The 14,421-nt window shown below is 38.3% G+C and overlaps 1 protein-coding gene across 2 annotated transcripts in view; it reads right to left on the bottom strand.

Moving 5' to 3' along the window:
* Positions 1 to 14,421, bottom strand: part of deptor (DEP domain containing MTOR-interacting protein) — a 37,850-nt gene continuing 23,429 nt past the window's right edge. For both annotated transcript variants that reach the window (XM_031752140.2, XM_031752133.2), the window contains exons 6-10: positions 12,460 to 12,642; positions 11,520 to 11,672; positions 7,890 to 7,960; positions 7,422 to 7,526; positions 1 to 3,701 (exon numbers count right to left, since the gene is read on the bottom strand). In XM_031752140.2, coding sequence (XP_031608000.1) covers positions 3,579 to 3,701; positions 7,422 to 7,526; positions 7,890 to 7,960; positions 11,520 to 11,672; positions 12,460 to 12,642 — 635 coding nt within the window. In that variant the 3' untranslated portion in view covers positions 1 to 3,578. The remainder of the gene's footprint in view (positions 3,702 to 7,421; positions 7,527 to 7,889; positions 7,961 to 11,519; positions 11,673 to 12,459; positions 12,643 to 14,421) is intronic.

Here is a 14,421-nt window from a genome sequence, read left to right as displayed (position 1 = left end):
TTAGTCAAATTGGTTTATTTATTTAACACTTGATCAGCTCTTTAATACATTCGAACTTACAATGAGATGTACCTTTTTGTGAAAAACAGACTGCTACTGTCAGCTTTTGTTGTTCTAATAACAAACATTCAATCTCAGATAGCAGAGAAAAAAGAACAAACAGCTGTGCTGAAAATGTGTAACCTCTCATAACCAAGAATCCCCTTGATCTTATTACACATTAGAGTTTAAGTATAGAACCGGCAACAGCAGAAAAACGAAGACAGCGGTGATGCACGTTCTGTCAGATCAAATGACTGTGCATTTGTTATCTATACAACACTGATTGTCACTAAAACCGAAGCTGTGGTGACTTGGAGCAACCACCTTGCAAAGTTGCAAATGACTGAACAGAGAAGAGAATGAGAGGGGAAAAAAGAGGAGGAACAAAGTGACCACCATCTGTTATCGGCAGCAAAAACAGGTCTTAAGGCAAACGCTTTCGGTTAACAGTCAGCAAACTCATTTAAGCCAACCTGGCACACACAACCCCTTCAAGACTCAACACACATGAAACTTTCTTCTCCACCAAAGTGAGAGTAGAAAAGCGCTATATAAGAACCAGTCCATTTACCGTTACCATTTACCAAACTGTCATCTGCTTCTGTCCAATGAAACTGCATCAAACATTATCTACAGAAGAGAATCACAGATCACTTTGCAGATGGACAAAAGAAGAATTACTAAGTTACAAACTGCATAAAGATGAATTTTAATGAGAGAAAACAGAGAAAAATTGAATCCATACCAAGTGTAGATATTAACATCAAATATGAATGAAATCGCTACATCAGACTAATGAAAACCCAGAGAAGAAATTATTTTGTGCTTTGAGATTTTTTCTTTCTAATAAACATATTGTATGGTTGCAGGGTAAAAGCAAACTGCAAATACTTGAAAAAGTATTGGACAACATTAATATGGTACATTAACAGTACAATATATGGCATTATCCATGTAACAATGTGAGCGGATTACAGATTTTGAGGCACAATTCTGTAAATCTGAGGAGCTCTAACATATTCTGCAACAGCATATTCCAGCTGTTTAGATCATTGAATGAGTTAGGCCTAAAATCTGCTGTTGTACCTTAAATGATTTGCCAGATAAATCAGATCTATGAAGGAGTGCTTTAGATTAGAAGATAAAGCTAAATAAGCATGTATTTACAGCATTTCACTGCCTACCACATCCAAGCACATTAAGATAAATCAATGAAACATCGACTGAATTAATTACGTAGGACATATTTGGAGGTAGTTCACCAGGACATATTAACTCTACAGTTTGGCTGTAACAACTGTGAATATACTGTGGTAGAAAACAAAGTTTACATTTCTGCGTCTGTGTTTTTTTGCAGTAATAATTTCCTCCTCCGGACATGGAATACAGTTTAGTCTAAGACAAAACAAGGAACAAGTGTTGCTCAGGACTACAAACACATTGTGTATGAACAATATGAGTATCACTTATCCATGCTCTGTTTTTTCTAAATTCATGCTAGTATGTATAAACACAAGATGGCACAGTAGTAACATACGCGTGATCCTCATAATATTTAGAGGCTATAATTCAAGCCTGAGCTAATCCACTTAGCTTTGAGCTACATCAAGCTGATTCAAGGATTTAAAGATTCATTAGAACCAATTCTCTTATTTACCTTTTTCCCATTGAAGCACAAATAAAAGCTTCAGTGAAGTGATAAACCTGAAATCTAAAGAAAGAATTCCAAAGCAATGTTATTAAAAAAGAAAAAGATAGCATCATAAACAGTGAGGCTCATGTGGATACTTTACTCACGTTTCACATGTTTACTGGTTTACATCACAGTAGGAATACGATCAAAGTGTTTTGGCACAGAGCCTTCATTAGAGCCCGACTCTTATTTCTCTCAGTTTGAAAACTAATTTTGGATAATGAGGCTGTTTTTCGTTCTGAGTAAAGCCTGTAGGGTCAAAAGCTTGTTTCCACTACTACGAGAGAATTAAAAAGTGTCATCTGTAAGTCATAAATCTGTCTTATTATCTCAAAATTCAAGTTAGCTATCTCATAATTTTAACCTACTGACTCAAACTTATGAAAAAGTTCAACTGAAATCTTCCCAAAAAGCTGGAAAAAAGCCCCCAAAATGAACAAATAAAACGACTCCGTGGACCACAATAAAGGCAAATGCAATGTTCTTTGATTCTTAGGAAAACTGCTCTGTTTATTTAAAATGATTGAATATTCATTCATTGATGTGTAACTGCTTCGCATGTACAGATAATAAAGGAGAAAAGGATGTGGGGGAGGGGCAGGGGAAGTCATTCTTCCGCATTAGTTTCAAATTAGGGATGTCTGATTGAATCAAATTCCCCCCCAAAAAGGAAGCTTTAGTCAACCAAGTGCGTTGGTTGTTTTCTTCTTATCTTTATTATACACCAAACATCACATGATATGTAAAACTTAAAAGCTCAATCAAATGTTCTCTAAGTTTACATTAAGGCTGGTTGGTATGACTCCAATTAGAGTCATTTTTATTTTTAGTATTCCCTCTTTTGGCAATTCTTAATGGTATGTAACACACCTAGTGTTCACATCTAGTATAGGCAAGTATAACAGAAACCTCCGAATTCTTTTAAACAAACAGACAGTGACATTGTCGGTCACTGTCTATTTTCTAGGCTGCATATAAGGTTAAAGTGCCTAACAGAGAGCTGTCACGGGTAATCAGAATAGGTTACAAGGTTTTATGGGAGACAGCTTTTCTAAAGCCGGACTTCTACACTTTGTGTCTGTAAGTCTTTAATAGCTTTTCTATATACAATGTGCTTATTAATGTAGCATGTAAGTTTATCACCTTTATAACATTCTTAGCAGCTAGGAAAAAATCTACCTCAACATCGATTAAGTTGGTATTTTACATTTTCCATATGGCGACTGCAGGTGTTTGTCTTTTCCCGTGGAACATAATGGTTCCATTATGGCACCCCTGAAAACCCTGAAATTGCATGTAGTAGCAGTGTGAAGTGTGTCTTCCTGTCCTTCTCAGCAGAGGGCAGTGTCGAGACACCAGGAACAGCTCACTGGAGTAGCGGTTGCTTTCATGGCGCCATGAAATATTCTTCCTCATTTTCAGCTTTTTACTCTCTGATCCACGAGTTATAATGACAAAACTTAATTTCACATCTTCTCACATCCTTTTAACACTCAGGGTGAGTTTTCTTACTCCAAGCTCTTCCATGGTCTCTGGTTTGGTTCTGTGTGTCAGTGTGTGAGTGCGCGCGCCACGAAACCAAAGGAAAAAATCCAAAACAACCCAGTTTCTCCAAATATTGACTCGTTTGCTTGACTACAATAGCCTCATTTTTAAGCACACACACAGTTTCTTGGTTATCCACCTTGTTCAAACAATGCTGGAACAGAGCTAGTGAGACGTGGTTTCAAGTCTTCAGTGTTTCGCTCTCCATGTGGTTTTGAGGTTAAGTACTACTTCAGTCCCCACATTTTTTCCTGCATTACTCTTCTGAGAGGTTTCCTCTTGGAGCTCTCTTTAATGCTTACACCTCCTCCATCACTTCCATGACAATCGTCCGCGGACCAGTCAGGATCAGGTTGCTGACGGTTCGGTAGTCGTGACAGAGGACATTCAATCCGTTCACCGACACCACGAACTGACACACCTGGAGAAAGTAGACAGAAACGGGAGACGTGCTTGATCACCTTTAATGCCAGTCATAGAGAAAAAAGAAAAGAGGCAGATAGCGACATATTTAATTATAGCTGCAAAAAACTCCCCAGATAATTACAATACAGCCTGCAAGTAAGTGCACAATGCTGTACTTTCTGAGGCATGACCCGTATAATGGAGTGGATTAATCCTTAATCTTAATTTTTTTTTACATCTTTATTTAATATTCACTGTATTGATGTGCTATTATTCAACTGTATTTTTATTTTATCAACATAAATGTGATGAGGACTGTTCTCCCTTACCAACTTACAAGAATAAATAAATCCCATCAAAATTTGCAGCCCTATGTGATCTGATAATGGAGAAATTAATTCACCTACTTCATAATACAACCCACATGCTGAAAACTACAGTGCACTTACAATGAAAGTTACTCATACATTACCTAAAATTACTCACAATATAGTTATTTCTTTGTTTCCTATAAAAACCTGACTTTTTACCACATTATTCTGGCATATCTATCTTTAAGGGCTTGTAGGCAAATATAATTATATTGTAATTTCAAATAAAGTACATTGAAATTCCTTTTAATTACAGGGAAATTATACCCTCATTGCAAAGTTTTACAAAAAGCCATCAAGCCTACAGAAGAATTCGAATTTCATTCTACAAATCCAAAATCTACTTTTAAATCAGTTTTTACTTCTGTCCTTGAATGCAGAGACATTTGCTGCAATGAAAGACAGCCTGCTCTACTTTATCAAAACTGTGCTTCTCTCTGTATCACGTTTTCATCTGTAAAGCTCTGCTGTCAAAGCTTTTAAGTATAATCTAAAGCTGCCTTACAGTTCTTTGGGCTTTAAGTTGGGAAAGCACATCACTGAGGGGATAGTGTGAGTGCCCTTTTGTCTTGTTAAGTGTTCACTTATTAACAGACTTATTAGTAAGTCTGTTCTGTTCTTGCGTCAAAATTATAACAGTGAATCAAAGACACATATTATTAATAACCTGCCCCAGCAAAAGCTAATAAGTCCCCTACACTCTCATCTGAATACGTTTAAAGCTTATTTTAAAACACAAAAACAACCTAAAAAAAACTCGGAAGCTTTAAGTTGTGAGCATTCAAAGCAATAGGTGGCCATCTTTTATATACAGTCTATGAACAATTATACAAACGAGCATCTGGTCGTCCTTCACTTTAACGTGCAAGATTGCAAATGCTTCTGGGTTGTCTTTTTTTAAAGCTCAGCACAAGTTTCAGTGTCAACAAATGTAACCTAACACAGGTGTCAGTGAGCACAGAGCACAGTCATAGCTCAAAACTGTGAGCTCACTGATGTAAAAAATATAACTGAGGTTGAATAACAAGAGGTACAACATGATTGCCTCACTCCAAACCACTCCTGTCACGCCTGAATGCCCCCTATGTTATCGTCTAACCACTTCTGCAGCTGCAGATAAAAATAAGGCGTCTTTTCAAAACTGCCTTTTAGCTGCCGCTCTTGCAACATGATCCTGCTGCTGTGTTTTTTGCAAACTTTTAAACCACATACTCACTCACATAAGCACTCCCTGCTTTACTGGCCCCTAAAAGTTGTTTTTTTCTCTTCACGATGCCAAAAAAGATCGATTAAGAACAAAAGCACCTCATTATTCTGATATTTTAATAGCCCATAAATCAACCAAGTGCAGACAGCCGAGGGAAAATTGAAGAAAAAAAACTAACAGATAGTTTATTGACTGTGCATACAGGAAACATTATGCATGTAGAAAATTTCTTGGAATGAACAGCTACCTAAACTTGCCTGTTACACAGAAAAGTGAACACATGCAGAGAGAGGCCACTAGGAATATTCTCACGGCAATCGCTGCTCAGTGTTTTTCCAGCACTCCTAAATGTTTCCGTACTAGAAAGCTCAAAATAGGCAAAGGAAATAAGAGGAAAGAGAGATTAAGTGTGATGAAGAAGAGGGGGGGGGGGAAACGCCAGGCTGCTAATCCTATATAGCAGAGGAATTTAAGACCCTCACTGTAATCACACCCAGATCTCTACGGGCAATGCTGCACTATTTTCAGAGCCAAAGCAATCTTCTTCGTTCTTCTTTGTTTGGCCATCTCATCTTTATCTTCGGTTCCCTTAATTCCTCTCTTTAGTCTACCTTTCCTTCCAGTATCTTTAACTATCTTCAAACTACTCCCCATCTTATCCCTCCTCTTTCTCCCCTATCAAAACATTCCTTCTCTTGGACTGCAGGGTTGTTAATCTTGGCTGGACCTTAGCTGGACGAAATGTTTCCCCGTGCTGAGATGGTTAAAATCCCTCTCACAAAGTGAAATGACAGAAATAGGAACACATGCAACAGGTTAAAAGGCATGTGAAACGACTCGGCTGTAATCTGAGGACAATGACTTGCCACTTTTTTGGCCTTTTGCCTGGACTGTAGTTTCAACACCTTACAACATGACGGCCCCTCTCAGGACTGCGATCTTCTTTCATTAAACCCCAATAAAAACACTCAAGTGAGGTGGAACCTTCGAGGAAACGCGAGGAGTGCGATTAACTCCACGCAAATAAACTGGTGACGATGCTGCACACACCGCTGCACACGAGGAACTTAATGTACAAACCTGACACGATGGAAATCAGATAAAGCTAACGTAATAATCTGGTTTTTGCCGTGGTATTTATTGACTTAATGGGTATAAAGTTTGCTCAACACAAACAGATCATGTTAAATGTTTCATAAAGATTCCACATAAGGTCTTCATATTATGTCACAATTAAGTCCAAAATAAGTTTAACACACATGAAACATTCTGAGCGACGACACCTTTATGACTGACTTGAACCTGATGCATGTTTCTATGGTAATAATCAGCCGCCAGAGCAGAAGTGATATTATTTCCAGAGGCCGTTTCCTCTTTTAGTGCTAATACTCAAACTCATCTCCTCTACCTACTTCCTCCCCTTCCAGTTTTCATCTTCAGCTCATGTGTCTTTGCTATGGCAACCTTCCTTTCTTTCAGTCAGTTACACAAATTTTCTCCTTTAATTAGTTAAAGAAAACATCCCTGTAACAGAACAACTAAATGATGTAAAGAAAGTGATATGTACACAAGAAAGCCCTTTTGTTTCCATCGGTGACCACCCTACATGAGTAACACGCTATCAATAATTAATTTCTTGTTTTTCAGGCTCCTTCTACAATTTTTTCAGTCATTGCACTCTCTCCCCCCTCTCCATGTTGTGGTAAAGTTGCTGTGCTCTGCATTCCCAGGATTCCTTGCTGCCATTCTGTTGACATACCTTCATGGCAGCTGTAGCAGCACAGCTACCATTATCCTTTCATACTCCTTGATTTTTTCCCCACCCCTCCTACGGCACAATTGTGCCACTCTTTCCTCCCATCCTAGCATCCTCCTCCTGCAGGCTGAAGCTAAAAAAAGAATCCTTAAACTCTTGTTTAACATTTAAATGCTTCTCTGACAGTCTACAGACTTAAAGGAGCTGCCCTCTTGAAATCAAAATCTACAGCAACGATAATCCACAGAAGTGCAAAAAGCAAGTTTATGTCTCAGATTTCACCAAGAAGTGCGTGTAGTACATCTGACTTGTTTTCCATTGTTCTTCTCTTCATTGCATCTGATAATAGACGCCTGCAGGGGTTGATCATTCTTTCAGTTCACACATTTCTACCAGTCTTACCTTCATGCCAGCAGCTGCAGCAGGTCCACCTGGATCCACAGCCTGGATGTGACAGGGTTTGCTTCCTCGCACCACAAACCCCCAGCCCACAGCATCGCCTACAATCTGAGGACAACAGCAGCAGATGAGACGCAGAATACCTCACTTCTTTTCAATCCCATGCTCAGTGTTTAGACTGAATATGGGATTAAAAAGATAGCTTTAGATGGTGAAATAATGTACTTTAAAGTATTGCATGCACATTATACTTTGGATTTTTGTCATGTGATGCTCAGCTGAGACTCTTTGGTGATCACACTTAACTTAGAAAAAGAATAGGGAGGGATGTATGTGTGCTGTCTGCATACGCCCATGAATCATGGGACCTTTCACATATATTAGCATGTGTCTGTGTGTGTGTGAGGACATGTGTGATTGCTCAAATAGTCTCTGTTAGACCTCAGCTCTCTGTGTCTGTGTGTGTCATACAGTGAATGTCTTCTTTATAAAAGGTCCTCCTGGTCTCTGCAGCTCCTCTGGACTCACTTGTCTCTTCAGGACTGTTGAGAAAGACACATTAACACAACACACAATGTTACAGCAATAAGACGACACACTGGCATGGGCATGCGCAGAGGTCTATTTTTGGTTAAAAATGTTTGTGTGTGTGTGTAGAAACTATGAGTGTTGGTCACATGCTAATAATGTCTTTGAGGCACCCTGCTTCCTGAAACAGTATAGCTTTCCTTCCTCTAGTCCAACTTCCCCTAACCAGTACTCACATCGACATGACTCTCCACAAGGATCCAAAAGACTTTTGTGTCTTATTGATTAATTAATTAGATTGAATTAATTGGAAATGTTGTCATTTTAAGGAGGAAAAAGATCTTTCAATGCTCTTTACTTAATAACTTTTCTTAGGCTTGGTGATCGCATTATTACTGACTGGTGTGATTTATGAGCATTTGTGATGAGTCTGTGAATGAAGCTATAGCTGCTTTATGCTATGTAATGGCCATAAGTAATGATTTCCCCATATATCTTTGGTAACAATGTGCTTGTGAGTTGAGTATCAGCTTATAGTATGTTTAAGGAAAATTCTATTTAGGACAAAAATTACACACTGGAAGAAAAATAAAACATAAAAACACTTCAATAAAACCAAAGATATGTGTGTAGCTGTGCTTTTTAGTACATTATACAACAGATGGTTTAATAAACTCCATCAATCCTTTCTACCATTAATGAAATGTGTTTCTCTTAAGTCGCAATTCAGCAATTTTTTCACTAATGTTGGTGCTTCTTCAGACAATTTTGTGCTTTGTTCTTTAGCATTACTCTCTCTCTCCCTCTCTGTTTCTCTCCCATGAAGCGTCTGACCATAGTTTTCCAACTAAAGCCTCTCCAGGACATTAAACTAATTGATTTCCCTCTAGCTTTTCCCACTCATCTATTGGACATTTCCTTCACTTTATTGTTTTCCTTCCTTTAGGTCAGGTCCATTGACCTTTTCCATATCATCTTCCTTAAATATTTTATCAATATGGTGTCTCAGTCATCAGTCAAAGAAGCCCTGATTGGCCAAACCAAAGTTGTTTCTTCCAGTTTTGAAAGCTTTTTTATTGAAGATTAAGTCTAGACAGGTATTCATGCCTCACTCTGTTTGCTTTTTTCTAGTTTATATCCATGTGAATGTGAGTGCGAATGGTTTTCTGTCTCTATGTTTTAAGTTTTCTTATGCAGGGTGGTGTTTCAGTTCCTCATCTCCTATAATAGGACCTATCATAGTGCTGCATATGTTTAGCTTTTTTAAGAATAGCCAGATCTCCTTTACCACTGGAGAATTGGAGGGTCTAACAAACTCTTATGTCTATAACTTCTGTAAAGTAGAAAAATACAAATAAATACAAAAAAGTAAGCATCTTTCAGCCTTTGTGTGCACATTGAATTCAGATTTCAACAGGTGCTTAGTATTTAATAACAAACTATAAATTAACTCGATATGTGCAGCAAAAATCACTGACCAACTCTCAAAAATATACAGCAAAAAATGCAAACGTAGCAGGACATTCCTTAGAAAGCCAGTGGTCTGTGCTTGACAAATCACTTATGGTCTACATCGCAACACTTAATCTGATAAAGAAGAGGAAGTGAAAGGACCGCTAATCCTCTTGAGCTGGAAATTTTCATAATCTCTCTGTGGAATTCCGATCTGATCAGATATACAGGACAATTTCTCTTAATATTCTGTTATCTGCCACCTTTGTGTCATACAGGATGACAGAACCTTTTATTTAATGGTGTGACTTTAGAAACAAAACACTGGACAAAGTTCACCCCATTCATCTTATATGGAGTTTCTTCCTCCTCGTCTTCCTGTGATATGATGCATAATTACCAAAGTTAATGCGAAGCAAAAGCGAAATACCCTTACTCTGTGTGTGTGTGTGTGTGTGTGTGTGTGCCTTCCTCTTCCTGCTCATTGTGCACCATGAGCGAGTGCTAATGTAAAAGGGGGGGCTGCTGGCACAAAGAGACTCTTGTAAAGGACTCTGCTTGAATCAAACACATCAAAGGACACCTCAAAGTAGCCAAAATAAAACACTCAAAAACACACACACGGCTCAAGGGCGTCACTGCCAAGTTTTCAGATCTGCACAGAGAATTTAAAGCCGTTCATTTCTAAATGACAGGTATGATTGTCACTTTCCTGTAAGCAGTGCATATCTGTTTTCCACTGAAGTAAATGTGCGCCCATTAGGATTTTTCTTCAGCATGTCTTCCCACACAAAAACAAGCTAATTCACAGTTTGCGATAGAATAAATGTGGGTTAAGTAGTCTGTAATATGACCTGTCGTGAGTCTTCTATGTGTTTAGTTTTCAAGTTTGTAATCTGGATATTTGTCACTTTAAATTATATAGGATTTCAACTTGTCCATCTGACGCCTCTCTCACTGACGGCAGCTGATTCTCACGCTTCGTTTCCCTCTTTCCAACTGAGCAAGTCTGTTGCCTAATTTAGTAACTTTAATTTCAAAAAACACAAAGTAAAATATCTAGTGAGAAACCTGCTGTGCAGTGGAGGTCTTGTGTTCCTGCTACACAAACAGCTCTCTTTCTGTTTTTTTGGGGTTTTTTACCACAGGGGTGTCAAACATACAGCTGGCCTGGCCCCATGAGCGAAAAATGTGAAAACTGCAAAGAAATTTATTTTATTTTATCATCTTCTTACTGACAAAGACATCACCCATGACCTGGCTTATTGCAGCAAACTAACTAAGTATGAGATAACAGTGTTTTGTTTTAAGTGTTACATTAAAGAACAGAAAAGTTACAATTTTTCAGCATTTACAATAGAAATGTTTCTCTTTTTTGTTACAGTGAGTCACTGGTTAAAAGAACAGCACTACAACCTTTTCTGTCATTTTAAGCATTTAGTCATTAAAGTTTACGTCAGGGGACCTGTGCTGATTTTTTATTTATTTATGAAATATTTCTTTTTAGAATGTGGAAAAACTCTTTTCAAAATTTAATTTATTTTTCTTAAGAAATCTTATGGAATAAACATGTGCTTGAATTTCTTTACACTAAAAGTACGGGGAACAGTTTGTAGATCCATAAACGGTTATCAGGCAGGTTTACATAAGCTCAAACATGGCTTTGTGTGCACCACTACATAAAAAGGGTTTCGACACCTCTGGTTTACCACGTGACAGAGCTGCATGCAGCAGCACACAGACTGAAGCTGTCCACTGTGTAGGAGAAAAAGTCAGAAGTTCTTTGCTTCTCTGAGTGACCGCTTTAAAAATCCAAAGTAGAGCCATTATATTAAAAAATAACTTTACAATTAGTAAATAATATGAATCTGTCATTATGAACACACGACAACTAAAATCATTTGGACTTTTTCCCATTCAGTAATGAGGTTAGTTTAAACTATTATAATTGCCACTGTCTACTGAAGACTTCATTTAACTCTATATGCAGCATCTTTAAACCACAGCTTTAGAAAACCTGGCAGTTAAACTAAGATATAGTTCCTGCTCCATAGTTTTTTATGTTTAGGGCTGTAAAGTGGGGCCCATTACAAAATACACTCTATATCTATGTTATCATACCAGATTTAGGGTTGCAAAGGACAGGCGGACTGCTGCTGAGCGTAGGACTGCTGCTGTAATAACCACTGCTGCAATAACCGATGCTGCCACAGCTGCTGCTCATGCTGCTCCGACGAACTCCGACAGACACCTTTATCTCTTTTGTGGGACTCACTGAGACAGAGAGACACAACAAACTGAGTTGTTAGTCTAAAAGACAGCCAGAAAAAAGAGAAAGAAGGCAAAGCAGAATAAAGGCTTGATTTACAGTTCACCAGTGTGGCCTCTGGAGCTGCAGACCAATCTAAAGACAGGAAAAACCAGCACTACACGGAGCCCCTTACTTCATTCATATAAAATATTGAGCCTTTTCTCATTGGAATATATTGTGTAACCTCCTAAGTAGGTTAGACTTTTAATAACCATTCAGTATAGTTTTAAATGTGCATGCTTAACTTTCTCTTTGTTTTGCCATTTTTTGTGCCACTTTGGTGAGACAGAGACTTTTTGCTCTGCTCTTATGCCTAGTAACACAAACAGGGCTGCTCTGTTATCTTTATAAGGCAGACACCACCAAGGACACAGGTTATTGAGTGTGAATTTGGGTATGTGTGTCAACAGAAGATAAGACAAACTGGATAAATATGCCACTGAATCAAATAACCAGGGGCAATATTTAAACTGCTTAATAAGAGTAATGTTTCATGAACACATGGACACAGTGAAGGTTTCCTATGAAAGGTGAGAAACTTCCCAAGGTCTCTACCAAACATCTGCAAATACTCTCACAGGAGGAGCTGGGGTTCAGCAAAAGTTTGGATTTTTTAAATGTATTTTTTTTTACTTTTAAAATGACTGAAAGGAGGGCACAGATTATTTAGCTGATCTGTCAGTTTAGAATTAAAGGAAATAATGAAGCAAAGCTTTTATACAGTTACTGAGAGTCAGATGGAGTGTGCACCTGAGAGAAAGCTGGTGTTGCCTCCGTCAGAGCTTTGTTTCCGGAGACAGAAGGGACTGTCGTGGCTCTCGGGGATGCTGCGCCCTCGCTCGTGAAGAAGTTCCATCAATCGCCGACGTCGCCGGAAATTCATCCTGAACTGGTAGAGGAGCGGCCCATCAACAAAGTGATTCTTGTTGGTGACTAATAACAGGGAAAATGGATATGGAGATCATAAATATGTTTTGTTATGTTCTCTGGAATGTATAATCTTACTCCTATTAAGCCATGATCTAGAACCTCAAACACAAGTAACAATTTCCCTGGAGTTGAGCTAGAACACGATGACCACTGAGAGCACTGACCTCACTTATTTTGGCTGTGCTGATAAGATATGAGATATGAGTACAATTTTATCAAATTTTATCAATTTTATCAAAATTAACAAGCACGCCAAGGTGAAATTAACAAGCACGCCAAGGTGAAACTAATCACGTAAACCGGTCAAACTGCTGTCAATGTCACTGCTCTTACTGTGGTTTCAAAAGAGGTGAGATGCACAGTTTGAGAGAGAGAAGAGAAGCTGATTATGTCTTCTTCCTGGCTGAAGAGTCACATAATGCCCGTGTGATATCTTTGTTAACGCCCTCATAGTATTTTGGGGTTTTTAACCTTTTCAACCAACCAGCTATAGACAGAAACCCACTTTGAAACCCAATTTCCTGTTCCAGGTTATGTAAGTTAACCTATTCAAGCCAGATTATTGTCGTCTAGAAATGATTTCCTGTTAATACTCATCCACAAAACAATGCAAAACAGCACAATACTGTCAGGGCCTGGGTCTGTGACCCAGTGTTTTTGAGGTTTTTTTGTATGGTTGATTTCCTATGTTAAAATAATGTTAAATTCAGGTGTTATTCTTAAGTTAAGGGTGTAGTTGAGTTTTTTGTATTCTGTATTACTAATGAGATATGTTAAGTTCTAGTATTATTACTTCGGTTGAGTTTTTAATCTGGTTTATGTTTCTTCTATGCCTCCTCGTCTACGTAGGTTCTCTTTGTGTTCCGTGTCTCCCCAGTACGTCATGTGTTTCATGTCTGTGTGTTCCATGTTGTCAAGCTCGTGTTTTCATGTCTATGTCCCATTGTGTTTCTGGTTTTATTTTGAAGAGTCTTGCGTTCCATGTGCATTGTGTTTTGCTTCCCCTGTGGCATTCAGGTTCATTTATGCCAGCTGTGTTTCCCCAGGTGTTTCCACTTCCCCCATTACCCTTCTGTGTATTTAAGTCCTCTGTCTTCCTCTGTTCTTTGTTTGGTTGTCCCTTGTCTCAACGTCAAGTCACGGCTGGTCACAGAGTTTTATTTCTATTTCTTATGTTCATGCTCATGTTTTGTTTTTCCACATTCATGTTTCACATGTAACTGTTCTGTTTCATGTTATAGTTATAATAGTAATTTAGTCTTTATCCAGTTTAGTTTCGCCTCAGTACATTTTGCCTTCTTTTCCGTTGTTGACATCAGCCCAAAATAAACGGCTCGCTTTTTGTTAAAGATTCAGTTCCGTCTCTCCCTTGTCTGCTTTCGGGTCTGCTCCACAAACACACCGGCCGTGACAAATACAGCATTACTCCACACTGAGATAGCCAGACTATTAAGGTTTTAGTGAACCTGAAGTATATTTAAATAACTGATGTTTCTCAATGTCCTTTTACGGAGAAATAAAATGAGAGCTGTAGCAATCATTACAATTATGTCATTCCTCGTGCTACAAACGTTTTTCAGTTCTGCACGCGGGCAGACAGAATGTAAAACTGTAAGAATGACTTTCTGTTCAAAGATGAAGCTTACTTTATATACTTCTAATCACAAATAGCTGGAAGAAAATAAACAAGAGCTAAAAAGGTCTCAGAAGGTTAAAATATAAAGTAAGTTGTAAGAAGAAAGTCTAAACGCACAGGTGTCCACTAGTGCATGTTATGTTATT

This window comes from Oreochromis aureus, linkage group 11, assembly GCF_013358895.1.
Source record: "Oreochromis aureus strain Israel breed Guangdong linkage group 11, ZZ_aureus, whole genome shotgun sequence".
In the NCBI taxonomy this organism is placed as follows: domain Eukaryota; kingdom Metazoa; phylum Chordata; class Actinopteri; order Cichliformes; family Cichlidae; genus Oreochromis; species Oreochromis aureus.
The sequence above is the reverse complement of the archived record's forward strand: the minus strand, read 5'-3'. Positions and strand labels throughout refer to the sequence as shown.